Source organism: Macaca thibetana, chromosome 15 (genome assembly GCF_024542745.1).
Source record: "Macaca thibetana thibetana isolate TM-01 chromosome 15, ASM2454274v1, whole genome shotgun sequence".
NCBI lineage: Eukaryota > Metazoa > Chordata > Mammalia > Primates > Cercopithecidae > Macaca > Macaca thibetana.
In genome coordinates, this window is record NC_065592.1 from 65,809,794 (window position 1) to 65,836,264 (window position 26,471).

Here is a 26,471-nt window from a genome sequence, read left to right on the forward strand (position 1 = left end):
TGAAAGCTGGTATTTGTTTTTATAAACTCTTTAAACTTTGAGGTTTTATTTCACAGGGAGCTATATTCAACTTTGTGAACTTGGGCTGAACTCTGCTTTAGAAAGAGACATTGTATGCAAGACATTCTGTGGGGTATCCAGAGCAAATTTCAGTCCCAAGAGGCTTTCTCTTAGTATGCACCTCAGTGACTTCCCATGGGCTCAGTTGATGAGGCAAATAAGCAGCTTAAACCCATCTATCTTAAGAGTTGTCCAAGCCATACAAAATTAGGAGAGCATATACTAATACAGGCACCCTGAAATATAAAGAATTTTCAGGTAGCCACTCCTAGATCAGTCAGCTTGCTATTTCTTTTCATTGATGTGACCCATGAAGCACAACCTATGCTTCTAGAATTGAAGAATTTTTTTTTAGGAGTCATTATAACAAGAGCGCTTCAAGAGAATGAGAGCATGAAACACTTGTACACACTAATGATGGAGAATGAGCTGTAAAGACTCCACCCCCCGCCACCTCCCATCTGATGAAAAAGACATCGGTATTAGCTTCTGGGGAAAAGGCCATTTCTGTCAAGTCTCAATTTAATAATGAATTCAAGTCACCCTCAGAAGCCTGCGAACATAAATTTGACCATATCCAGGCTCAGTATTTATCTTTCCAGTGGACACAGGTTCTTCCTAGATCTATTGGTTACTTTTTTGTTATTAAGACAGGAGAAAGCTTGGCATGCCCTATAGTTTTCCAGAAGATTGCTTATAGAATAAGGAAGAATCTGCCTGGATGGTTTTCTAATAATCCTCCAGTCCTCCGTAGAAAGCACCATATGCTCTAGGCTGGAGTTTTGGGCCACGCCACCGTTCACCTTGCCAGGTAGAAAGAATAGGCATGGTGTTACATGGAACCTTATGCTTATTTATGCTGAAAGTGCACAACGAACCTGCCAGCTGAGTGTGCAGGCCTTCATCAAGCACAGTCCCAGAGTCTTTCAGGACAACTCTACCCTGAGCACAACCTCCAGTCTTACACTAAAGCTTGGCTGCTTGACTGGGAACAGGGAACAAGGTGGTACTTTCACCCTGTGTGGATTGCCCTGGTTTGAATTGTGCACCTTCACCTGACTGATTTCTCCAACCACCTTACCTCAGACCATTTCTTTTCCCACATAGGATTCTGTAAACCCAGTGGTAGTAAATACTAGGTAATTGCACGTGCAAGAACCATGCAGGGAAATGCAACTTCCAGCATATGGCGGATACAGGTGTACAATAGGCTGCCTTTTCACAATGAAAGGTGATTCCAGAGGAGCCTTGGCATTGTCAACAAAGAGCAAATGGAAGCTTAGGAAGTAATACCCTTTTCCAGCAAAATGTTTCTACTGCTAACCAATTAATATGTGAGGGGGCCTTTGATTTGAAATGGACATATCGTCTGAGGCCATAGAAGTAGGAATTTTTCAGCTTTTTTTTTTTTTTTTTTTTTTTTTGAGACGGAGTCCCGCTCTGTCGCCCAGGCTGGAGTGCAGTGGCCAGATCTCAGCTCACTGCAAGCTCCGCCTCCCGGGTTCACGCCCGTTCTCCTGCCTCAGCCTCCCGAGTAGCTGGGACTACAGGCGCCCGCCACCTCGCCCGGCTAGTTTTTTGTATTTTTTAGTAGAGACGGGGTTTCACCGTGTTAGCCAGGATGGTCTCGATCTCCTGACCTCGTGATCCGCCCGTCTCGGCCTCCCAAAGTGCTGGGATTACAGGCTTGAGCCACCGCGCCCGGCCTCAGCTTTTCATTATGCACTTCATTCTTTTGTAAGAAGGTACAGAAATATCCCACGTACCTGACCATCTTAAACATCTAAAAAATATGCATAAATAACAGCTGCCGTTATGTTTGCACAGGGTTCTCATTTGATGACTTATTTTTCCAATCAGCCAAAGACAAAGACACTTTTTTTTTTTGAGATGGAATCTCACTCTGTCACCTGGGCTGGAGTGCAATGGCACCATCTCAGCTCACTGCAACCCCCACATCCCAAGTGCAAGCTATTCTCCTGCCTCAGCCTCCTCAGTAGCTGGGATTACAGGCAGCCACCACCACGCCTGGCCAATTTTTTTGTTTTTGGTAGAGACGGGGTTTTACCATGTTGGCCAGGCTGGTCTTGAACTCCTGACCTCAGGTGATCCACCCCCTTCAGCCTCCCAGAGTGCTGAGATTACAGGCGTGAGCTACTGTGCTGGCCCAAGGACACTTCTTAACATTGTTTGGGCACCCTTTGGGTGGAATTCAAGGCCATGACTTCAGAACACTAAAATTGCCTCTTTGGTTTTTAGCCTTGGAGCTGGAGCAGAGAAGCAGGGGTGTATCAATAGTCTCCTTAGACCAGGGCATTTTTGTTTGTTTGTTTGTTTGTTTGTTTGTTTGTTTTAAAACACCTACTTGACGGGGTCCTTGAAAGTCCTTGGTTTGGGGTGTGGATCTCCTTTGTCTGGCTGTTCACCAGGTCTGCCAGTCCCACAAAACTCTCCTTCAAGTTTGTGAAGAGTGACGGTTTCATCCAGACAGGAAAATGAACCAGATGTGTTTGAGTTAATCTAGTCTAAAGGCTTTCAGTGCCCTGGAGCTTGCAGGATACCTCCAAGCTAGCTGACAGATCATCACATGGGTTGTCAGGATTACCTGCTTTTTCTTCTCCTCTTCAATTTTCTCCCTCCTTTTCTTTTGAGGGACTATTTTAAAACCAAATTGGGGTAGAAGGAAGGTAATAAAATTGTGCTTGCAACAAAGACAAAAATATAGTTTAAAATTCATGTTCCTTTCTTCAATAACTAAATCATTTATAAAGGAAAAACCAAACAAAACAAAAGCTTTCCTTTCCATTGATATTAGCCTAGCAAAGAGTCAACTTTAAGGAAAATCCATGTTGCCTGGATCCCAAATGGCTTATATAATGTTTTTAAAAGCCCTACTTAATATTAAAAACAGATTTAAGAGCATGAGTTTAGTCTAGTGTGAGGGAGAATAGCTGTTTCTCTATTGTAGAATATTTATCCTTATTTTTAAAAGATTTTTTTTTTCCCTCCTAAGGTCAACCAAGTGTCAGCTGCAGTTGGAAAAGATTTCACTGTGACTCCATCTAAACTGATTCAGTTTGACCCAGGTACATTTTGTGTCTGCAGTTTGTTTTATGTGTGTGTGTTTTTTTGTTGTTGTTTGTTTTTTGTTTTTGTAGTCATGTCTGGAGATTGTAGAGAAGACAGAATATTACACAACTTTGGCCAACTAAAAACTCCTCAGGGAGCCATACCACCCCACTCTAAAAGAGAGGTGTTTGGATTTCAGGTTTTGCCCTTATTATTATTATTTTTTATAACAAGTGAATTTTGATTTCAAATGAGAAGAAAGATTATAATAAATATGAGCTATCAAAGCAAACATCCAAGACAATCCAGAAAAAAATACGGTCATTTAGAAATTATTTGAAGTTCTAATACAAAGTTGTTATAGTTTAATTGCCTCAGATTTTTTATGAAATTTTTCAGAATGTTATGTTTATATGGATTTCTAAAGGGCATTTCTAAATGATCCCTCATGGAATAGGTTGATATTAGGAGATTCCAGGGGAAATTATTATTTAGTTAAGTAGCACTTACTTTGTTTTAAATTTGTGGAAAAATTTTGCTAGGTGCAAGTGGAAAAAAAAAGGCTGGTACTTGCTCTCAAGGGTGTTCCATTGTGTGAGAAATACAAGAAAACACTCACTGATAGTGCACTGGAACCCAAAACATGAGCTGTTGTTCGGGCTAAGAGAAATCTTGGAAGATTTCCCAGGGGAGGCAGTATTTTAGCATTTAGATGAAGAAGAAAACTCCAGGATGAAGGACTAACACAAAAGCACAAACACACCTTTGGGGAACTGTGCCTAAAGCTGAGGCTGGAGCCCCGCCATCTTTCCCTGGCTTCTGTGGATGGGACAGGTAGCTCTGCCTCACTCACTGAATGTCACTCTCTATTTCCCTGGGGTTTCAGATGGATCTGAGTCAAATGTGGGGGCTTGGGAGCAGCAAATACAACGGGCCTGGAGAAACAGACAGGACTCTGGCTTTGTGCTTTCCTGCCAAGGAGATATTCTGCACACTGAGAACACTCCTCTAAGTGTAAACTATTGACATCATCTGCCACTAACTCATAAAGGGTTGAGCAAAGGCAAAAGAAAATGGCCTAAGTACCAGCACCACCTCAAAATTGCCTATCTTAACATCAAACACAGAAAAATGGCTTTCTGCAGTTCACTGCAAGTAGCATGATGCTTGAGGACTGTGTTAGTTTCCTAAGGCTGTCATAATACGGCATCAAACACTGGGTAGCTTGAAACAGAGACATCGAGTGTCTCAGTTCTGGAGGCTAGAGGTCCAAGATCAAGGTGTCAGCATGAAGGATTACTTCTGAATCAATTCCAGGCCTCTCTTCCATGCTTCTGGTGGCTGGGTGGAAAACTTTGGCATTCTTAGTGTCTGCTGCATCACCCCCATCTCTGCTTTCATCTTCACGTAGTGTTCTCCTTGTGTGCATGTCTGTGTTAGAAAGCGCCCCCTCCCACGCCCTTTTCTTCTGTTTTGAGATGGAGTCATGCTGCGTCACCCATGCTGGAGTGCAGTGGCGCGAGCTCACTGCAACCTCCGCCTCCTGGGTTCAAGCAATTCTCCTGCCTTGGCCTCCCGAGTAGCTGGGACTATAGGTGCGCACCACCACACCTGGCTAATTTTTTTGTATTTTTAGTAGAGATGGGGTTTCACCATATTGGCCAGACTGGTCTCGAACTCCTGACCTCGTGCTCTGCCTGCCTCAGCCTCCCAAAGTGCTGGTATTACACATGAGCCACTGCGCCCAGCCAAGTCCCCCTTTTTATACAACACCGGTCATAATGGATGAGGAGCCCACCTTACTCCAGTGTGACCTCACGTTAACTGATTATACCTGTAATTACCCTAGTTCCAAATAGGTCACATGCAGAGGTACTGGGAGTGAGGACTTGATTTTTCAGAAACGCAATTCAACCTATAACAGTGAACCTTCACTTCAACATGCAAAAATCTGTATTTTGTTTTTGGCCTCCTTCCTGTGATATTTAACATTCTAACTCAGATAAGCTGGTTCCTCCAGCTGACCTCCTTTTGTGGGAAGAGATCCTGTTATATATGGGAAAGATTCCTGTTATTTATGTGCCGTTTACTCCCACGCTGGTACAGGCTCTTGTGGCCAACCCTACAATCCCTACAATGAAAGGGTGAGATGATTTGCACCATGTCCCTTCCTACTTCATGTTAAGGCAGTTCCAACTTTTCCATTTCTTGAGTCTTTGCCATATGTCATCTTCATAATTTGAGGTCTGTTTGTTACAAGATCAGGAGTAATTTTGGCTGCTGGTAGGTTTCCAGCAGCCCATCAGTTGCTCTGTTTGGATTGATAGGAACTAGAATGTGTCACACTAGAAGAGACTCTGAAATCTACCTCTTAGAGATTCTACTGGATAAGATAAATACCCATTTGTCTAAAAGAGCTCACATGCTGTGTTGAATAGATACTAATGACTTCTGGGGGCTCTACATAATCTTATGATTTTAGATATTATTTAGACAATTTAAGAAATAATATAAGCATGTCTTATAAATTAAGAAAAAACCAATTGGCTGTTCATTGTTTTGGAATTTATTAACCCAAAAGCAGTTTTACACACTGAAATCTTGCTTTAGAGAGTTTTGAAGTTCTCCATGTCCACAGGTTTAGTAAATATTTACTCCTGTCTTGTTAATCCTTGCCTCTTTCTAGGTCTGGTGTCCCTGTCCCCATACCAACCCATTTTACCAAGGGAAATCAATTTGTTTCTTTTAAAATGGCAGCTTCCATGATTGGGTAAAGAAACAGAGTGAACAACCGAAGACAGTGGGATGCCATAAGGTTTGAGAACTCTTATGTGGGAGCTGGAAGGAAGCTTGTCTTGAAGTTGAGACTATGCTACCAAACCAAAAAAATACCAAGCAAACAAAAACAAACCCTAACTACTTTGCATTCAGCTATTGTGACTAGTCTTGAGTGGATATAAAAATACTCCTAAGAACATGATTGTTTTCCTTTAAAATATGCATTATTGAAAAGCTTGCAGCATTCTTGATTAATACTTCATCATTCCCTAGAGTCAAAATGTTTTCCAAGGGAACAGATCTCTAATGTGGCATTTACTAAAAAATATTGAGAAAATGTCTTTCAATACAGAAATCTGTTTTGCAGGAAAATATCCAGGAACTCACCTACTCTGTCAAGTGGAATATGTCTGCAAAAAGTGACACCTCTCTTTCCTCTTCAGCACCTTTTGTTTGGTGGGAACAGGGAGCCAGTCGAAGCCTTCTGAAAATGCTTGTATATCTCAGGGACTTAGCAAATACTTTGCACCTTGGAAGGGAAAGAGGAAGGGAAAAAATGATAAAGTTTTTACTTCCAATCTCATTAACCTGAAGAGTTAGTCCTCTGTGCACACCTGGTAGGCATAGAAACCAAGTTGGAATGCACACAAACAAATCAGAAGCACTTAAATGAAACTCAAAAGATATTTTCTCTAACCCCTAACCATCTGGTTCTATCCTGTAAGGTCCAACAAAAACCTTAAGTTTTTTGTTTGTTTGTTTGTTTGTTTTGGTTGGGGGGTACTATAACTTTTAAAAATTAACCTTAAGGGAGTTGGTTGGGAGTTGGAAATATTTTTTGTATTGGATTTTATTAACATAACGCTTAACTTTATGGTCTTTGAGGGTTAAAACAGTTCTCCAAATATTAATAATCATATTATTCAAAGGCTTTCTTCATTGTCCACCTCTTATCTTTTCATGCCAATTGTATTACAGCAGCTGTCTATGTGGTCTCCAAACTTTTCTAGCCTATGTGTCTCTCTGCCTGGGTCTCCAAACTTTCTCACATAACACTCTCAGGTTCATTTTGCTAATCCACTTTCAGCATGTGACTTCTTTGTTCAAGAACCTTCCCTGTTGCCTATGTTGTAAAGTCTGAATCTGGCCAGGTGTCCAGGGCTCTCTGCAGTCTGGCTACAAATGATCTTTGCAGCCTTATGGCCTCCTGTCCACCCATGTAACCTCTCTATTCCAGCCAGCTAATTCATTCACCCTTCCCTAGTCAAGACCTCTACTTTGCTATCTTCCTGTCTTTGCTTATGTTGTTTTCCCATTTCTTCCCTCCTAATCCTTTGACTTCTAAAGCCCACATTTATATAGGCTCGACCATCTATTCTGTATCTTTTAGTAGCTAAACATACATAGCTTTCAATAATTATTTGACTTTTCTGGTTTTGCTTCTGTCTCCTCCAAAAGATTTTAAGCTCCTTTAGATCAGGGCTTGACTTGTTTTACACCTCTGGTATTCTCCATAGCATCTAATGCAAAGATAAGCGTATCATAATTACAAAATATATATTTTGATGTATTGATTTATCCATCCATGAGATGGGAATTGTATGGTATTATTATACATACTAGATGCTTCAACTGCTTTTGCAAAGACTGTGAACATAATTGATTTAAGAACTCAGCACTGAAAACTATCTGTCAGCCTATTTTTAAATAAAATACAATTATTCTGAATACACCTAATTTTTCCCCTCTAAGTGCAGCCAGCCAAAAGTAGAAGAAGTAGATACCTTCACCTTTCCATTGGCCTCTGTTGAGAATTGAAGAGACTGATTAGATCATGAGATCTATGTGAGGCATACCTTCAAGAAAGAGGCCACTGTATAGATGGACAGTTGAGAGGTATAAGTCCGTAGAAGGCAACCTGCAAGGTAAAAGAGGCGTTTTTTGGAGCTGTTGCCCAGGCTGGAGTGCAGTGACACATTCTGGGCTCACTGCAGCCTTGACCTTCTGGGCTCAAGTGATCCTCCCACCTCAGCCTCCTGAGTAGCTGAGATCATAGGCACTCGCCACCACGCCCACCTAATTTTTGTTTTTGTTTTTGTTTTTTGTAAAGATGGGGTTTCGCTCTGTTGGCCAGGCTGGTCTCAAACTCCTGAGCTCAAGTGATACACCCACCTTGGCCTCCCTAAGTGCTGGGATTACTGCACCTGGCCAAGTTATATTTTTAAGAGAAGACTTTTGAAAAAGTTTAACTCTATTATATGGGGGGCTTAAGGGAGTGAAAACACTGAAATAGCCAATGAGCAAATGGCAGAGTAAGCTTTTCCAACTTAGCTCAGAAAAGTTAAATCATAAGTTTACTGTGTTTATTCCTCTTAAACTTGAGCCTTCTTTCTCCACTAAAAAGTATTCCCTTTACTTCCTGCCACCACTTGTTCTTCTAAATAAACTCAGGGGATATCCTATGATCCACATCATGGAAACTGGTCAGGATGAGATCATCTCAGAAGTTCCTTCCAGTCTTAATATTTTGTATATCTGGGGTTGCTTTGTTTCCCATCTTGGTGGTGACAGGATGGCTGGGATATGTTTGTAATGTCAAAACTGTTTTGTATAATATTAAGTTCGCAAAGTTACTGTGAACCAAGCTTGACTGTAACTTCATGAATAGAGGCAGCCAGAAAGAGGGGAAAAAAGGGCTCTATTTCTAGAACCCCCAACCCATAAAGTCTCTCTAGGAGGATACCAAACTACTGAGTATTACATCGTCAGAAAAAGCCTTTGTGGGCTAGAAAGATCTCAGGAAGTGGGGAAGCCGATGCAGGCAGCTGTCTTTAGAAATGATTAAGAAATCAATCATTTCAAGGGTTGCATGAATAGCATGAAGTACCATCCAATAATCACTTCTGTCTGCATCAACAGCTTAAGATTTTTTAAACTATTAAGATTTTAAGATTGCAATACTTGTTTATTCTTAAGAAGAGAAGGGACAGGTTGGGAAAATAATTAAGTCTTGGATCTCATCTAATAACCATTTTTTTTCATCCCTCACATAATGCAGCTTACTTTTTTGTTACAGTGTTTGCATTTAAACGGAATCATCATTGTCCAGGAACAAATGTGGTTTTTTCATATTATTTGGGAGAACAGCAGGACTTCAGTGAGTTGGTAGCAGTACAATAGCTCACTCGGGCTACTGCAGTCTAGCTGTAGACATGTTAATTAATATATTTCTCTGACACCTAGGTGATTGAAATAGCAATTAAAGAGTAATTAAAATGTTTACTTCTTGTAGGAATGTCAACTAAGATGTGGAATATAGCAATTACCTATGACGGATTAGAGGAAGATGATGAGGTCTTTGAAGTAATTCTGAACTCCCCTGTGAATGCAGTTCTTGGCACAAAGACAAAAGCTGCAGTGAAAATTTTGGACTCACAAGGAGGTATTATTTTGATCCTCATCTTGAAATCAGGAGCGGTCCTGGCGCCGTAGCTCTTGCCTTCAACAGCCAGCGTGCTTGATAACACCTTAAAATCAAAATGCTTAATTTCTTGTCAAGAAAGCACCCTCAGTCGTGATGTAGGCCCTTTATTCTGGTTTCTGCTTCATGTGGTTTTCCTCCTGCTAAGAATGATCACTTGAGAAAAGCAACAAGTCAGTGCCGTAGTTGTTTTTTTTCTACCCGTTTGTTGTTCTCACCGAGGGGGAAATAGTGTTGGTGAGAATCTATTGACAATTATTTTCCCCCAGAGTCTGTAGAGCTGTAATTATCTTCCTCTGTTAAAGAGCACTCTTAATGCCTAAAATCTGAGCCCCCACTGTAGTGTGACCAGGAAAACTCTAAGAGAGGAAGGAATTGGAAAAAAATAGATGTGAAAGATGCAGCTGGCTTGGGAATTTGGGAGCAGCTGGAGAATATTAATGAATGACTTTGGATGGCAGCGCCAAACAGGTCCTGGATTGTCTATGCTAAAGAACAACCTGTGAACTAAATAAAATAAAGACAAGTCAGAGCTTTGGTGCTCTGATTTTTTTCCACCAAATGCCTTCTAGTTACTTGTCTTTTTAGCATTTGACAAGTGTTTGTACCGTACTGAATCTTACACTCCCATTTTTATACCTGTCATGCCCTATGGTCCATATTTTTCTCTTGCCTGGAAATCTCTTCTCTTTCTTATGCTATAAAAAAAAAAATGGGCCCTCCCATCTTTTCTTTATAATATCCACATTTCTGCAACATCTCTCCCCACTACCTTTCCTCACCACATTTATTTTCCAGTAGAATTTTGTGGTCACATGAAGTACACAAAATACATGATATACATACCTTGTATATGAAATATAAAATACCCAGACAAACGTTTTGCCCTCAAATGTTTTATGCCTTCCCAGAAATACTAATTGGTGAGGTTTCCAATAGGAGCTGCTCTATTAAGATTTACTGGGTCTTTGTTCTGTAGCAACTAAGTGAAATGTTTTATAAATACTACTTAATTCTATGACATCTTTAAACAATTCCAGTTTCTACTTCTAGGAAATGGTAAAGTGCTTGTGGAATAATGCTTAATCAGTGAATAAACTTGTATATTGGGGAATACTATAATAAGAGAAGTGAGACTTTCCCCCCAGTATGTGATATGATTATAAAATCATAACAGTGATTTTCATTTGGGGTTTATGAAATTGATTTCATGACTTTATAATCACTCAATAGACGTGCAGACAGGCACAGCTTTCCTGCATGTAAACTGATGGAGAGTAAAGGAGTTTCTGGCAAATGGCAAAAAGGCAACATCTGGTGGGAAAACCATCCATCTAGGTTTAATGACAAGCTGCTCCAGGAGCTGTGTCAATGTGATCCCTTATCTGTTTGTGTAAAATGAACTGACCGCCTGCCATCTTGCATGCCTCCAGGACAATGCCATCCTTCATATTCCTCCAACCAAAGTAAGCACAGCACATGGGAGAAGGGCATTTGGCGTCTGCTGCCCCCAGGGTCTTCCTCATCCACCACTTCTGGTTCCTTTCATCTGGAAAGAAGACCTCTTCCATCTTCCACGCAGCTAGCAGTCACCAGGGGAGACACCCTGCGGGGCTTTGAGTCTACAGATCTTTCTCAAAGGAAGCTTAGGACCCGTGGGAATAGCAAAACAGTAAGGATGGGGACCTTATGGGAATTGATGTGCAGAATACATATTAAAAGGATCGGAAGATATTAATAAATATTCTGAAACACTGAAGAAGCTGTTTTGATTTTCATAGTGAGTGGGGGCCATTGTTCCTTTCACAGCTATGCATTGCCTTCTGTATACAAAGATCTTGAGGCTGCCTTGCTTCTTTAATTGTACTAACTGAGGTGACAGATATGCTGATTCATCCATATGATTTCTGCTTTGATTCCTTTTGTGACCAAGACAAATAGGAAATGATTTATGACCCTGAAATAGAGTGAGGTGAAATGATGCAATTGGGTGTGGAAGCCATGGCTTTGACCTTATTAACACAGCATTCTGACCACTGACATGCACGTGTGTGTGTGTTTGTGTGTGTGTGTGTGTGTTCTTGGACCTCTGTGTACTATAGATATACTAAAAATAAAGATGTATTTTTTTCCCTGACTGGAACTGTGTATGTGTGAATTCACACAACAATCATAAATTCTGATTAGGCCTAGTGATTTTTGAAATTCCAATGATATGGGCATGGGAAATCTTAAGATACATGTGTTTTGTAGTTGTTCAGACATTAGCAAGATCTTTTTGGTGGTTTTACCCTATTGCTAGTTATTAGTCAATCTGATTCTGTTCATATTTTGTTATCTGTCAATTTCAGGTTCGTCCATTCTCTGTTTATAGAAATGGAACAGACATCATCTATAATGTAAGTGTAGTCACAGAATTGCTAAATTTCTTATATTTATGGATGCAAGTATTTAATGAAACTATTATTTTATATTTTTTATATTTATATATCTCTCAAAAAATTGTTTTGAAATTAGAGGCTTGGGTGTTCAGAGAAACAAATCCTCTTATCTTTTTGCTTTGACTGAATTTTTGAATTGCTCATTTTTTTGTTTGCTATCTTGGTGTTTGTTTTTTTCCTTATTGTTGTTGATTATTGGTTTCCTCAAGTATCATGGGATAGTTTCCTTGAAACTGGAGGATGACAGTTTCCCAACTCACAAAAGGAAGGCCAAAGTATCCATCCTTAGTCAGCCACAAAAGACAATCAAAGTGGCAGAACTGCCTCAAGCAGATAAGGTGGAATCCACAACTGACTCACACTTCCCCAGACAGGTATGAAAATCTTTGTTCCTTCTTATTCACCTTAGAACAAGTTGTTTGCTGGGCCATAAACACACTTAATTCACAAAATAGCCTCCAAGGTTGGGGGGATCGTTTACCCAACACAAATGCTTCCCAACAAATGAAAACCCAAAGGAGGTGAATGTGTGAGCAACTTTCCTTAAGTCAATTCTAAATTGCAAAATTGCCTTTCCTTCCCAAAGGACCAGTTGCCCTCATTTCCAAAGAACTGCACTCTGGAATTAAAGGGACTCTTCCATTTTGAAGAAGGCATCCAGAAGCTGTATCAGTGCAATGGGATTGCCTGGAAAGCGTGGAGTCCCCAAACCAAGGTAGGAGACAGGCTGAGCAGCCAAGCACCTTTACTCGCAATGTGCTCTATGATAAGCTAATAAAGGGGAACAATCTGGTGCATGACTCAACCCATGCTGCATCTTCCTGCCATTGTTATAACTTGAAGGCCAAGAGGAAACAATGGCCCAAAGTGGCTTTTTAAAAATCACAAAATACGTTAGTTAAATCAATACCATTTAAGAAGATGTTTGCTTGTTTTGTTTGGTTGTCAGAATGTCAAAGTTGTAACATTGAAACGTTGCTGACTGTGGTAGTGTTTTCTGTAAGAAGCCATTGCGTTTCTCAAGATGGAGAATTGGAATTAGGACTGACTCCCTTTGCGGTGACGAAACTACTTGACTTAAGTTAAGGAACTCTTAGGGCTCCTTATGCTGAACCAACTCCAGATTGTAAAGACCATTATGATATGAACACAGACAACTATTTTTCAGGATGTGGAAGACAAATCCTGTCCAGCCGGGTGGCACCAGCACTCAGGCTACTGTCACATCTTGATCACAGAGCAGAAAAGCACCTGGAATGCGGCTGCCCGAGCTTGCAGGGAACAGTAAGGAACCCTATTGCACATTTTGTTGATGTTTTCTTTTCCACTATTTCTCTATTTTCTCATGGAAGTGGAGAGCTGCTTCATTCATTCAACAAGCATTGAGTGCCTAATATCTGCCTGGCTTTGTTTTAGGAGCCCCAAGGCAGTTCCCTAGTTCAGAATGGATTTGTGATGGGCCTTGATGATGTATTTGGCTTAGCTCTTTTCTGTTAAAGCTGCACCATTGCCATGTTTCTTTTTCTGTTCTTTTCTTTTTCTCTCTGTCTCAGTCTTTGTGAGGAAATCAGGAGATTTTCTCAGTCAGCAGCATTGCAGTTTATTTTTTTATATGATAAGAATTCCTGCCCATTTAATTGAAAGTATATAGTAATGAAAAGCCTTATAGCATCAGGCCGCTAGCAATGCGATTATACAGCAATGATTATAAAGCTGGACAAGTAAGACAAAGGCTCACTGGGTAACAGAACATTCAGTAAAGAATGACTTGTGGTCAGAGAATGACAACCAATGTATATAGTCCAGAAGGACTTTAAAAATGCATGTATACTGATCCCTGACCCTCCTTTTTTTTTTTTTTTTTTTGCCAATCTGGATATTATCCAGACAACACAGTTAGACTAATATGCCCCATGGCTGGAAATTGAGACTAGGGAAGTCTCTGGTTATTATTGATCAGATCTTGTACTTCATAAAATTTAAAAAGTTATACACATCTAAGACGCCATTAAGAAAATGAAAGAGCAAACCACATTCAGGAAAAGCTATTCTCAAATCAGAAACCTGATAAAGGTCTTAAACCCAGACAATATAAACAACTTCTACAAATCAATGACAAAATGGCAATTCAAACAATAGTGAATGATTTAGAGTCTTCACAAGAGTAGATGTCCAGTTGGTCAATAAATAAATGAAAAGGTGCTCAAAACTGTTACATATGAGGTAAATGAAAGTGAAAACCACAATGAAATACCACTTCACGCCTATTATAATAGTTAAAATTATAAATATGACAATCCAAAATTTTTTTTTAATGTTTTAACTTTTATTTTAAGTTCCCGGGTAAATGTGCAGGTTTGTTACCTGGGTAAATGTGTGTCATGGGGTTTGTTGTATAGATTATTTCATCATCCAGGTGTTAAGCCTAGTACTCATTAGTTGTTTTTCCTGATGCTCTTCCTCCTCTCACCTTCCACACTCCAATAGACCCCATTGTGCGTTGTTCCCCTCTATGTGTCCATGTGTTCTCATCATTTAGCTCCCACTTACGAGAACATGCAGCGTTTGATTTTCTGTTCCTGCATTAGTTTGCTACAGATAATGACTCCCAGCTCCATCCATGTCCCTGCAAAGGACAAAATTTTGTTCTTTTTTATGGCTGCATAGTATTCAATGGTGGACAATACCACATGTTGATAAAGATATAGAGCAAATAGAATTCTCATGTGTTGTTGGTGGAAGTGTAAAATGGTACAATCACTTTGTAGAACTAACAGTTTGTTATAAATTTATATGCATCTACCCTATGACCTAATATATTGTACTCCTAGGTGTTTGACCAAAAGAAATAAAAATATATGCTAAAAAAGTTTCATAAAAATATTGCATAGTAACTTTATTCACAATAATACTAATTTGGGTCAATGTTTTTTGTTATTGATGTTTAGAAATACTTGATATTTTCTCAAGGGAACAAGGGAATACATTTTTTTGATAAATTATTTTATAAGTGATGGAATAAACTACTGAAACTTCCAACAATGTAGATAAATCAAAAATAGAACATAGAGAGAAAGCAGCCCTACACAAAAGAATACTTATCATATGATTCCATTTATATAAATAAGAAAATCTAATCTATGTTGTTAGAAATAAAAAATTGTTATATCTGGTAAGATTGTGGAATGGCTAGAAAATAGCACGAGGCAATGTTCTAAAGTAAGAGAAGTGTTCAGTGTATTATTCTAAGTGGTTATTAAATGGATGTATATACATTGGCAAAACTCATCAATTTGAATATTTAAAAATCTATTCATTTTATTATATGTAAATTATACCTAGATTTTTTTAAAAGTTAATACAATGTTTTAAAAGTGTGTTTAAAAACTGGCGAAACCACCTTTTTCTTCACTGGTGTATTTCATGTTTTAACTGCGAGTAGAGTCACCGGAGAGGTTAATCAGTGGCTTTCAGTATTTTTTTTTGTTGATAAGTTGGCGGTATCAAATAAGATAAAATATTAAAATTTTTACAAATAATAATTGCTTTAAATACATATATTTCCATAGTGCTACATGTTAAAGAACAAATAAGACATTCTCCCATCATTAAGATGGTTAAGATGTTAAAATGACATCTTAACTGTTTGTCATTTAGTTTGTCTTAATGCATTCTACCAGTAGAAGTAGTGGTATTGGTCTTTTTTCCTCCTCGAGGAAAGGGCTTTGATGTTGATCAAAAGCTGTCTAAACTAGCAAGAAGAATATTACAGTATGCAACAATGGGGGGAGAATACGATGGTGTCTTTGCTTACAAAATTAAGGGAACAAGTAGTTATACTCCAGCCAAAGTTATCAAGATTAAATGGTTGTTGGGATTTGTTGATAAAATGTAGATGAACAGAACAGAACTTCCCAACTTGAAGTTTAGAAGCAACCTTTTGTACATCTTCCAAGGTTCTTAAAGGACAATGCAAGTAACTGGTCTATAATGAAGCTTTCGTTGGTTCTTAACGTATGAGAAAAATAAGGACAGTATGTATTGAGAAATATCTTTCCATTCAGTCATATATGGTGGTGTCAGATTGCCAAGTGTTTTTTTAAAGGACTGTTCTTTATTCTGAGATTACAATAGTGCAGCTTTTCATTGTCAAAAACCACTTTTTATGAAATAATAGCAACTTATAACATTGTTGATGCCCTCATGTTGACAAACCTACATCAGTCTCCCATCATCTTTTGTTTTCATTTTATTGTTCTGTCTATTAATAATTGTGACTAGGTTCTATTGGTGAGTAGCAATGAGTTCTTCACGTATCTATTAATACTGTACCATTTGATCATCACAATAATAAACTTAAGGTCTAAATTAATTTAAAAGCATAGGTACTTTCTCATGCACTTAATCTGAGATTTCATCTGCAGCTTGGTTTTAAGCACCTTCACCCATGACCCTTTTATATTAGCCTAACTGTAGTCTGCATGCCTCCTTGTCAATAATGTCTTACTTTTATATTTACAGTATATGAAATTGTTTCACATGTATTAGCTTATTTGGTCCTTCCATCACTTCTCTTATCTAAGGTTTACAGATTTATTTTAAAAAGAGGTTCAAGGAAGCAAAATCACTTGCTCACAGGCATACAAGGAAGTAAATGAAAGAGATAGAATTTAGTTTTTCATCATTATACTCTCTAAAACAGGTCCCCTAAGTATAGCGGGTTTCTCATCATGGATGTACTGACAAGTATGTGTATTTTAACTATGTGTTGAGGTAACCCAAAGTAGATTTTCAAAATTATGTGTTAATAATTGTTTTTCTCTCACTGCAAACACGTATTAAGATTTTTATTAAATTATGGCCCCTAAATTTCCTTTGGATTTGAATCAAACTAACCTTTCAAGGCGAACCTAAGGTATGATCAAATTCCTAGTTTATAGATTCATTCATTTAACAAATATTTCTGAAAGTCCTTTACAGAGGGTCATCCGCAACACCCATATTTCCATAAGGACAGCAAATTTTGCTTTATCCTTTGTCCCTAACCAGATTGCTAACTCAACTCGACCTTTATCTCCAATCTTCTTTCCTCCCCATTGGTGTTTTATTATTTTTCTGAGTCAAAGGAGCCAGACTCCTAGATTATGCATTTCTTGAATTTACATGTTGTAATCTCATCTGCTCATTTCCTCAGGCAGTCATTGTACATTTGGTAATTCTATTATTATAGAGCATTATCTATGAAACCATTTTGTTTTCCCACAGGAGTGTCTGGAACCCCTGCTGGCCTATGCTTAGAGTTACCCTGAAATCTACCTAAACTTAATAAAAAATTTTCAGAGAAGCAGATATTTATTTCTATAACCAGAAATATTAAAGCTTCTGTTTCTAACTCTATACCACAAATATTTGTGTATGTGTACCTATTTATAATTGTATATCCATATGTACACCTATACAGATAATACCCACCATATTTTATATGTATGTGAGCATAAAATAAAAGGAGTGATATTTTTATAAAATATTAAACATATGAATACCTAAATATTTCTTTTGTGAATAACTATGCTCTTAACATTTTACCTGTCTTGAAGCAAAGCTATCTTCCCATCTCACTCTTTTGGAACGTCTTGTTTTTTGGAGAGTCAAAAAGAAAACCAAAGTTGTACTTGGGCAGCTAAAATGGATTTTACCAAGTTTGTTCTAAAGATAGCTTCAGGAATCTTCAAGCTAGAGAAGATGTTAAATATCCTTGAATAAAACCCATTACATCCTGATGCTGAAGTTGAGGCTGCAAAGTTAGGGAATTTCAGTAAGCGAATTAGTTCAGTAAGAGAATTAGGGAATTCAGTGAGGGAATTAAGGGGTAATCAATAAGTGGAACCCTGGTCTCTCATGCTCTGTACAAAATGTCATAGTGACTGGGACAGTACCTCAAGCCCTCCCTCAGCCTATATTTAACAGAAGTTTCATATTGTTTGTTCTAAGCCTACAGCACATTAGAATGACCATGTTGGATATGATGGGAAGGGGAGGAGAGGAGATGCCTCATCATACTTACTGTAACTGTCAGACAGGAGCTGAGAGTCAATAATGAGGTCAGAGCCAAGTCACAAAACCCAATCCAGCTGTCTAAGGCCATTCAGTGGAGGGGCAAAGAGCCTCATATATCTAAGAAGGCCTAGAAATCATCATTGCATCAGACAGCAGCAAAGTACTATTATTAGTGGGGGAAAATCATTTAAAAATAGACAAATTATGTTTACCATATCTAGTCTGGAAAAGCAGAGAAATAGATCTGAATTTTGAAAAGTCATAGGCAAAATAAATAAAATTAAATTCAACAGCTATCTAATCTAATGTGTTGCTAATTTTGTTTCCTACTTTTCTTTTCATATCAATGGATATTAACCAGGCAAAAAGATCATGGTGATTTAATTTATTATTTTCCTTGTTTGATTTTTTAAATGTTTAAAATTATTTTTAAAATTTTAATTTTATGTTTAATTGACAAATAATAATTGTGTGTATTTGTGGGGTACAATGTAATGTTATGATACATATATACATGATGTATTTGTTTCTTGTTTGAAACTTTCTGGGTTTTTAGTTTTAAAACAGAAAGAAAGAATTATTCAGTGGCTTTTTACTTAAAGCATTTTTAAAGAGGTTTTAATGAGCACCGCGGGGGAATTAGGCACAATCAAATATTGCTTCTAGGAATAACTCAGCGAGCTGCAAAAATAATTTATAAAAAATTCTGTTTTGCAAAAAATATTTTACATATGTTTGTAAAAACAAGAGCTTTAATTTCTACACATTATATGAAGGTTTGACAGTTGGGACTATACTCATTTCATTGAGTATAATGAAGGAGTCATAATAATATGTTTATTTGGCTAAACACACTAAGCTCCAAATTTAAACCTGAAGTAATTTTATCTAAATGGTTAGTTTGGGCTACCTTACTCATCAAATTAACTTGGTATTTGCCAAATTTATACCAGCTAGAAATAAACTTATGAAAAGAATAGTATTTTGTCATTAAATAAGTAATTGTTATAAGCAATCAATTGCTGATTTTCCAAAAGATGTTTGAAACTTATTGTTTATGTTTTAAAACCTGTTGATGTTTTATGCTGTAAAGCCCAGATATTATAATAAACCATCACTTTCTTTGATGCCACCTACCCCCACCCTGCAGACACTTTTAAAATAAAACTGCACTATTAAAATCTTAGAAAGATCTTTTTAATACATACTTTTTTGTGTATTTTAAACTTATTTTTATTTCTGTTATGCATTTCATATCAGCAGAAATGTTAACTGCTTGTTGTTGATGCTCTCATTTTCATTCGCGTGTAGATACATGGGCAACCTTGTAACTGTATTCTCCAGGCAGCACATGCGATGGCTCTGGGACATTGGTGGGAGAAAGTCCTTTTGGATAGGCAAGTATCTGTGCTGCACTGTGGAGGGAGGCAAGGACATGAAACAAACTGGCACCACCACCCTGCTACTCCCTTCCATGGGTCAAATGATTGTGGTTTACAATAATAGGCAATCAATAGATCTAACCATTTATCTTGTAAAACTCATCTTAAACCTTTTTTTGGCACAATACTTTCATTTTTAGACATCTCGCCCAAAGAAGTAAATAGGGATGTGGTCAGATTGACAGGCAAGAGAATTCAATGCAATAACATTTCTAAAAGTAAAAAATTAAAAGTTGCTACGACTAAAGAATGGTTAAATAAATTATACTACAGCCATATGAAGGAATATGTAAGATTTAATGCTTTTGCAAGCCATTAAATAATAAAGACATAAAAAATTGCCTTATGTTTATTTATTCATTTAACGAATATATGTTGATGCACATTATATTACATATAAAACGTAAAGTGTATTCTATGGCAATTCTATTTATTCTATTTAAAGTGAAAATGCAGGATCCACATCCATATAAAGTATGAAATAATTTAGAATGAAAGCAATTATGCATGTGGTGTATGTATAAATATAAATAAATTATACATATTACATATATATATTCCAAATAATTAGAAATGACTTACCTCCAGTCAAGAATTATAGGTAGGCTGGCTATGGTGGCTCATGCCTGTAATCCCAGGACTTTGAGAGACCAAGGCTGGAGGATTGCTTGAGCCCAGGAGTTGGAGATAAGCCTGGGCAACATAGTGAGACCTTGTCTCTATGAAAAACTTAAAAATTAGCCAGGCATGGTGGCAGCTAATAATAATCCCAGCTACTTGGGAGGCTAAGGTGGAAGGAGTGCTTGAGACTAGGAAGCTGAGGCTGCAGTGAGCCCTGATTGTGCCACTGCACTCTAGCCTAGGCAACAGAGAAAGACCCTGTCTCTAATAATCATCATAATAATAATATAGGTGATTTTAATTTTATTCCCTCTTTTCTGAAGTCTTAATATTTCCTATAATTTTAACAATAATAACATATCTTTTTCTTTTGAGACAGAATCTTACTCTGTCACCCAGGCTGGAGTAGAGTGGCACGATCTTGGCTCACTGCAACTTCTGCCCCCTGGGTTCAAGCAATTCTCTTCCCTCAGCCTCCTGAGTATCTGGGATTACAGGTGTCCGCTATCACGCCCGGCTAATTTTTGTAGTTTTAGTAGAGATGGGGTTTCACCATGTTGGCCAGGCTGGTCTTGAACTCCTAACCTCAGGTGATCCACCCGCCTCAGCCTCCCAAAATGCTGGAATTATAGGCATGAGCCACCACACCCAGCTGAATAACAAATCTTTTTAAACCACTTTAGAAACAGAATTTTCAGGGCCCATCAAAGTCAGTGTTCCCACTACTTCTCTTGAGAGACATTGTATTTGAGGGAATCGGGATAGTTCCCTCTCTTGGCTTTTTGGTGGGTCCCTAAGTTCTGAAATGAACTGAGTATTAAGAGACAAGCTGGAAGATAAGTTTTCTCTACATCCATAATGACTCATTTCAAGGCTCTGTCCTCACAATATGCTTAGGCATAATGTCATCTAATCAATAATTCAAGGAGGGCATTCCTAACCAAAAGTATTTCATTTGATTCCACCCAAAAATACTGACTGCAAATCAGTTGGGGGAAGGTAAAATGTTACGTATCTAGGACCGTTTTCATGGTCAAATTTGATTTAGGGAACGTCGGATCATGCTGTGGCACGGGGTTCCTTTTTATTTTATTCTTTTTTATTTCTATTATGAAAGAGTGGGGGAAAGCTTCTTTAAGAAAACATTACAGAAGCTTTACAACATTAAAGTGTAATTTGCAAAATTTGCCAGTGGAGGTAGAGAGACAAGTTGAGAAAATCTGCTTTTTATTGGATTTGTAGCAGATTGAAACATCTTAAGCCTTGGACTCAAAATAATACATAGTAAGCTACTTTCAAATATGAAAACCAGGATATTTAAATAATGAGGAGAAAGAACAATAGGCAAGAGAATATCTGTTTCCCTGTGATAGGAGTTCTGCATGTAGGATGATATGAATAACAATAATAGCTGCCATTTATTAAACACTTATATATGCCAAGAGCTTTACATGCATTATCTTTTTAAATCCTCCAAACAACCCTAGATGTACTATTTTTATGCTCATTCCTTAGATGAGGAAACTAAAACTCAGAGAGGTTAAGTAACCTGCCCAAAGATGCTCCTCTAGCAAGTAAGTGGTAGAGCTAGAATTGGACTGGGATTCATTTGACCCCTCGTGTCTTAGAGTATTCCAAGTTCCTATCCCTTGTTTTAGAACCTGGGCCCACATTTGCATGTGATAACTGAGCTTAGAGCAATAGTTGGATATGATATCTAAGTATAAATGCAATAAAAGTAATTGGCACGTTCTTTTGGTTCACATTAGGTTTGAATGACCAAGTGCGTGCTGGCCACTGGGAGTGGATCGGTGGTGAACCTGTTGCCTTCACCAATGGAAGAAGAGGGCCCTCTCAACGCTCCAAGCTTGGAAAGAGCTGTGTTTTGGTTCAAAGACAAGGGAAATGGCAAGCCAAGGACTGTAGGAGAGCCAAACCTTATAATTATGTGTGTTCCAGAAAACTCTAAATATAACAGACCCTACAGGTGGCCACCTGGCATTTGTCACCTATTTATTTACAGGATCTGTGAATATTGCTCCATAGAAAACAAATTGTTATGATTGGGTGGGTATACCTTTGTGATTCGGTCTAGTGAAAATGGAACATTTTTAATAGTGCCAGAAAGATTGATAAATGAATATTTTTTACAAGATAAGATACAATTTTTGTGTCTCAATACCTTTTAAAATAAATGCCAGCAGTATTATAAAGTGTAAGATTTGTTTATTCCAGAAGACCCTCACCCTTACCCCACTCCAAACCTCAGGGAGCACCGGTCTCATGGTCCTTGGATTTAAAAAAAAAAATGTGGTCCCATTACCTCTAACGAATTTATTCTGAAATATATATCGTAGGTGCCCCTACCACTTTAGTTTGAGTGAAGCTAACTCTACTAGTTCATTAAACCAAAGTTGAACTGCAAAGTTGTCCCTTTGGAGCCCTTTAAATGTGAAATCTAAGATTAGAGGCTGTGGAGGAAAAAGAGAATTTTCTATAATGAAAAAGACTTTAGATGAAAGAATCTTGTAGGTGGAGGCTCATCTGTTCAAAGCTGTAGTTCAGGTGAGAATTCAGGGGGCTGCCTGTACTCCAGAGTTCTGTTCATCACTATCGCTATGCATGAAACAGATCTCCTTTTTCAATTTGAATGTTGGCATTGTACCATCCCAAAGCTAATGATTGGGTTTCCCCAGCCTTACCGAGTCATGAGAAATTTCAAGTAACGTAATCTCTTCCTCTGTGTTTATTGTACTGACAAGCATTTCTCAAAGACATTTGGGATAAAGAGTAAATATGAATGATGGTTGACATATGGAAGAAAAATACTGCTTCCTCAGAAGTGTCCTGATGAACTGTGCTAGTGAACAGAGAAAAAATAATACTGAAAACAGAGCCCCTGAAAGTCTGCATTCTCGGAAAGGATTTTGAGACAACTGTAAGCCACCCTTAAATCTTTAATATTTGCAGCAATGCCATGTTAACTAGATTTTCTAATGGAAAGGTACCTTATTAATTTGTAATCTCAGCAGAGTGGAACATTTTTGTAACAATGAAGTATGTTGCAGCTTTACCAGAACTCCCTTCTGAAATCAAGGTTTAAGAGTTACAGGAAATTAGAACTTTATGTCTGAAACATTTATTTAAAGTTTTTCTCTTTTCATAATCGCTGAGAAATATGGTTGTGCGAAATGCCACTTGCTCTATGAGCACCAATGTAACTTCAGAATCAAAAGGGGGTTATCAAGTAGACTAGAGCTCTGGTGCTGGTTTTATTATTAAAAATACCTTGAGTGTTATAGACACTAAAATTGCTTGGAGAAAGTCAGTTAAGTTTCGGGATATAAAAACATGGCAAGCTTAGTTCATTTATCAAGGTTGTAATTAATAGAAAAATTTACAAAGCAAGATTGGAATATGATCCAGACATTCTGCCTATTACTTAAATCTAAACATAATTGTAGTGTCAGAGGGTCCTTACTTGAGATGTCACAGGTGGGCTCCAGATTGGCATAATGTACAGGTTCTCTGTGAGACACAAGCAGTTTCTGACGTTTAACCAAAAGATGCCACACCTATCCTTTTGCCAGCTCCAGTCAAATTCTTCCTGGTCCACAGTCTTCTTGCAGTATGGAAATGTGAGATTTGGGCCAAAGAAAAAACAGCTGTTTACCTAAAGGGTTAAGTCCTAGAAAGGAAGTAGAAGTTTGGGAAATGAATGATTCAAAGGCCAGTCCTTCCACTGGAACTTTAAAACTATATAAACCATCTAAAACTGGAAATCTAGAACTATGTCAACTATGTAGAACCTTGTCAGCATGGCAGATTTATTACACATTTCTGCAATGTAAATGATAAATGATACTGAACTAATTGCAAATGTTAGCATAAAGAGTGGGTGTTTTGATTTTTATAACAATTAGAAATGCTACAAGAATATTTTAAAATATTCCTGATCATGAAAGCATTAATCAAGTTGGAAAATCCAAGTCATTTTAAGAAGATAAAAATAGAAATTCAGGCAAGTTTAGGTGATGGGTTGTATTCATCACAACCTTCATTTTATTCTTACAATTGAGCTTTGACTCAGGGGGAAAAGAAGTAAATGATTGTCAAGGTTCCCTCTACCTTAACTAGTAGTTTCTGATGGGAGTGGGGAGGAAGGAAATGGAGTAATGGATAGAATGGGAATGAGAGATTACAGGAGAGAGAGATGAGAAGGGTTGAACAGGAGAGGATGGGAACTGATGGTAGCTAGGAAGGAAAGCATCAAGAAGGACCTGAATGTACCCAGCTCTTCTCTGCAGACTTCAGTACCACCTCAGGAAAAGGCCCACTCTATCCAGGGGCATCAGTCCAGCTCAAGAGTGTCTAGCTTTTCAGAATCTTCTGATTGTTTGGTCTTTAACAAAAACATAGCATCCATTTGGTAAACATAAACTTAAGCAAATATGATAATCATTTCATCTCCTTCCAAGAAGTGGTGAAAATGAACCAGGTGACATTAATTTGATTTCTGTTTTTGTTTATTTTTAATACAGCCAAAAAGATATGCACATATTTTAATTTACATTATGGTTCTGTATAATTTAAACCATAAACTGGTGCTGAGTAATCTCTGCAGCAAAGCAGCATATTAAATGTACTGCATCTAGTGTTGTATCAAAATCAATAAACTTGTTTTAAGTTCTGAGACACTTTCCTTTAGCTTTTAACATTCTATCTTATTCCTGGGGACATGTGAGTTTTAGATTTTAGTGATTCTATTTAGCAAGGGATGGAGGAGAAAAGTCAACATGTTTTTTATCTTTACTGGTCGGACCAGCCTTTCATTGTATGGCTTCCTTGTATCCATACATCCAACTACCATTCATTTGACAAATATTGAACAAGGCATGCCAACCATGCAACTGACATTGTTCCAGATACTGGAGATACTGTAGGGAATAAGATGAAAACATAGAACTATAAAAGCATAGTGCGTATATGCAAATTTATAATAGCTTTTTATGCCTCAAGCTTTTTATCAGGAAGGAAATCACAGTGGAAATCAGTGATTACATCATCCCTTTTCCTAATCGAAGGGAAACACACAGATACAAACAGCTCAGGCCGAATTTTGTTGTATTTTTCTTGATTAAGACACTGATACTAACTTCCTAACTTTTAATCAGGTCGAAGTGTTATTGATAGCAGCTGTCCCAAATTTTCTGTCTCCAGAATCAAGTTAGGAACTAAAGTTTTTATATCTAGTTAATTGATGTTTTAGCAATTACTTTTTCCAAAATGATGAGTACGTGTCTCTGTATCTTAGGGATTCCTGGAGTAACAGAAATTAAAGAGAGATACCTTTGATATCATCTTACTTAATACTCCTATGTTACAACAGAGAAAGTTACTGTGTGAAGAAAGCAGCACTAGAACTGAGGTCTTCCACATTTTAGGCTGAATCTCTTCTAATTGTTCCACATATCTATTAGCATTCTGAGCAGGTGGTTTTATTATATTCAAGTAAAATATACTCATCTTTGAATGATGAGTATAATAAAATTCACCATATACTTGAAAACACTATCATAAGCAAAAGGCAGACACAAAGGGTCACATATTTTGTGATTCCATTTATATGAAATGTTCAGAATAGACAAATCTATAAAGATAGAAAATAGATTAGTGATTTCCAGTTGGGGGAAGGGGCATTGGGACTAACTGCCAATAGGTACAGGGTTTCTTTTTGAGACTATGGAAATATTCTAGAGTTATAATAGTGGTAGTGGTAATTGTTGCAGAAACAGTGGATATACTAAAAACCACTGAAGTATACTGTTTTAAATGGTAAAATATATGTTATGTGAAGTGTATCTCAATAAAAATGTGATTAAAATCACCATATAAAATTTATTTTAAAAAGCTATAAATGGGTTGATGTAGCTTCTCTTGCTCATCCAAGATACATTACTCAGTCTTTGCCCCATGTCTCACCTGGGTTTTTGTTTATTTGTTTATATAGTTAGTTAAAGGGAGCAAAATGCTGATTTGACATATCTTAAATGTATAGTACTGTTTTATTGATCTTCCTCTCCTTTCTCTCCATCAATCATGAGGGGACTATTACTAATGGCAAAGTGTGTCTGGATGTCTGTAATGTGCAGAACACCATGATTTTCTCAAAATTAATTTTACAAGCCTTTAGAACAGGATTGTGCAGGAAATGAATATACTATCCTCATAACTTACACATTTAACTTCATTTTGAGCAGTTTTTATAGGTCTTATATTCTGTTAGGCAATAAAGTTTAGTTTATCTTAAGACAGAAAGGAACAAAAATCAACCAACACTTCCATTAAAGGCCTCAAGGTAACCCGCAACACTTTTTCCAAGCAATGACATACGAGTTCACCTTTCGCTTCTATCCCCATGTGTATTTTTGCTTTCCAAAAGCAATCAATCTCAACTTATCCTACAGAAAAAAAAAAGTTCAAATCCAACTATATGCTGCCTACAAGGAACGTACTTTAAAT

General features: G+C 37.6%; 1 protein-coding gene across 1 annotated transcript in view; it reads left to right on the plus strand.

The window, feature by feature from the left end:
- Positions 1–24,651, plus strand: part of FREM1 (FRAS1 related extracellular matrix 1) — a 171,935-nt gene extending 147,284 nt beyond the window's left edge. The window contains 9 exon segments of the mRNA XM_050759578.1: positions 3,074–3,146; positions 9,200–9,349; positions 10,822–11,060; positions 11,740–11,787; positions 12,039–12,203; positions 12,416–12,544; positions 12,998–13,113; positions 19,198–19,283; positions 21,719–24,651. Of these exon segments, the coding sequence (XP_050615535.1) occupies positions 3,074–3,146; positions 9,200–9,349; positions 10,822–11,060; positions 11,740–11,787; positions 12,039–12,203; positions 12,416–12,544; positions 12,998–13,113; positions 19,198–19,283; positions 21,719–21,918 (1,206 nt within the window). The 3' untranslated portion in view covers positions 21,919–24,651.
- The last annotated feature ends 1,820 nt before the right edge of the window (positions 24,652–26,471 follow it).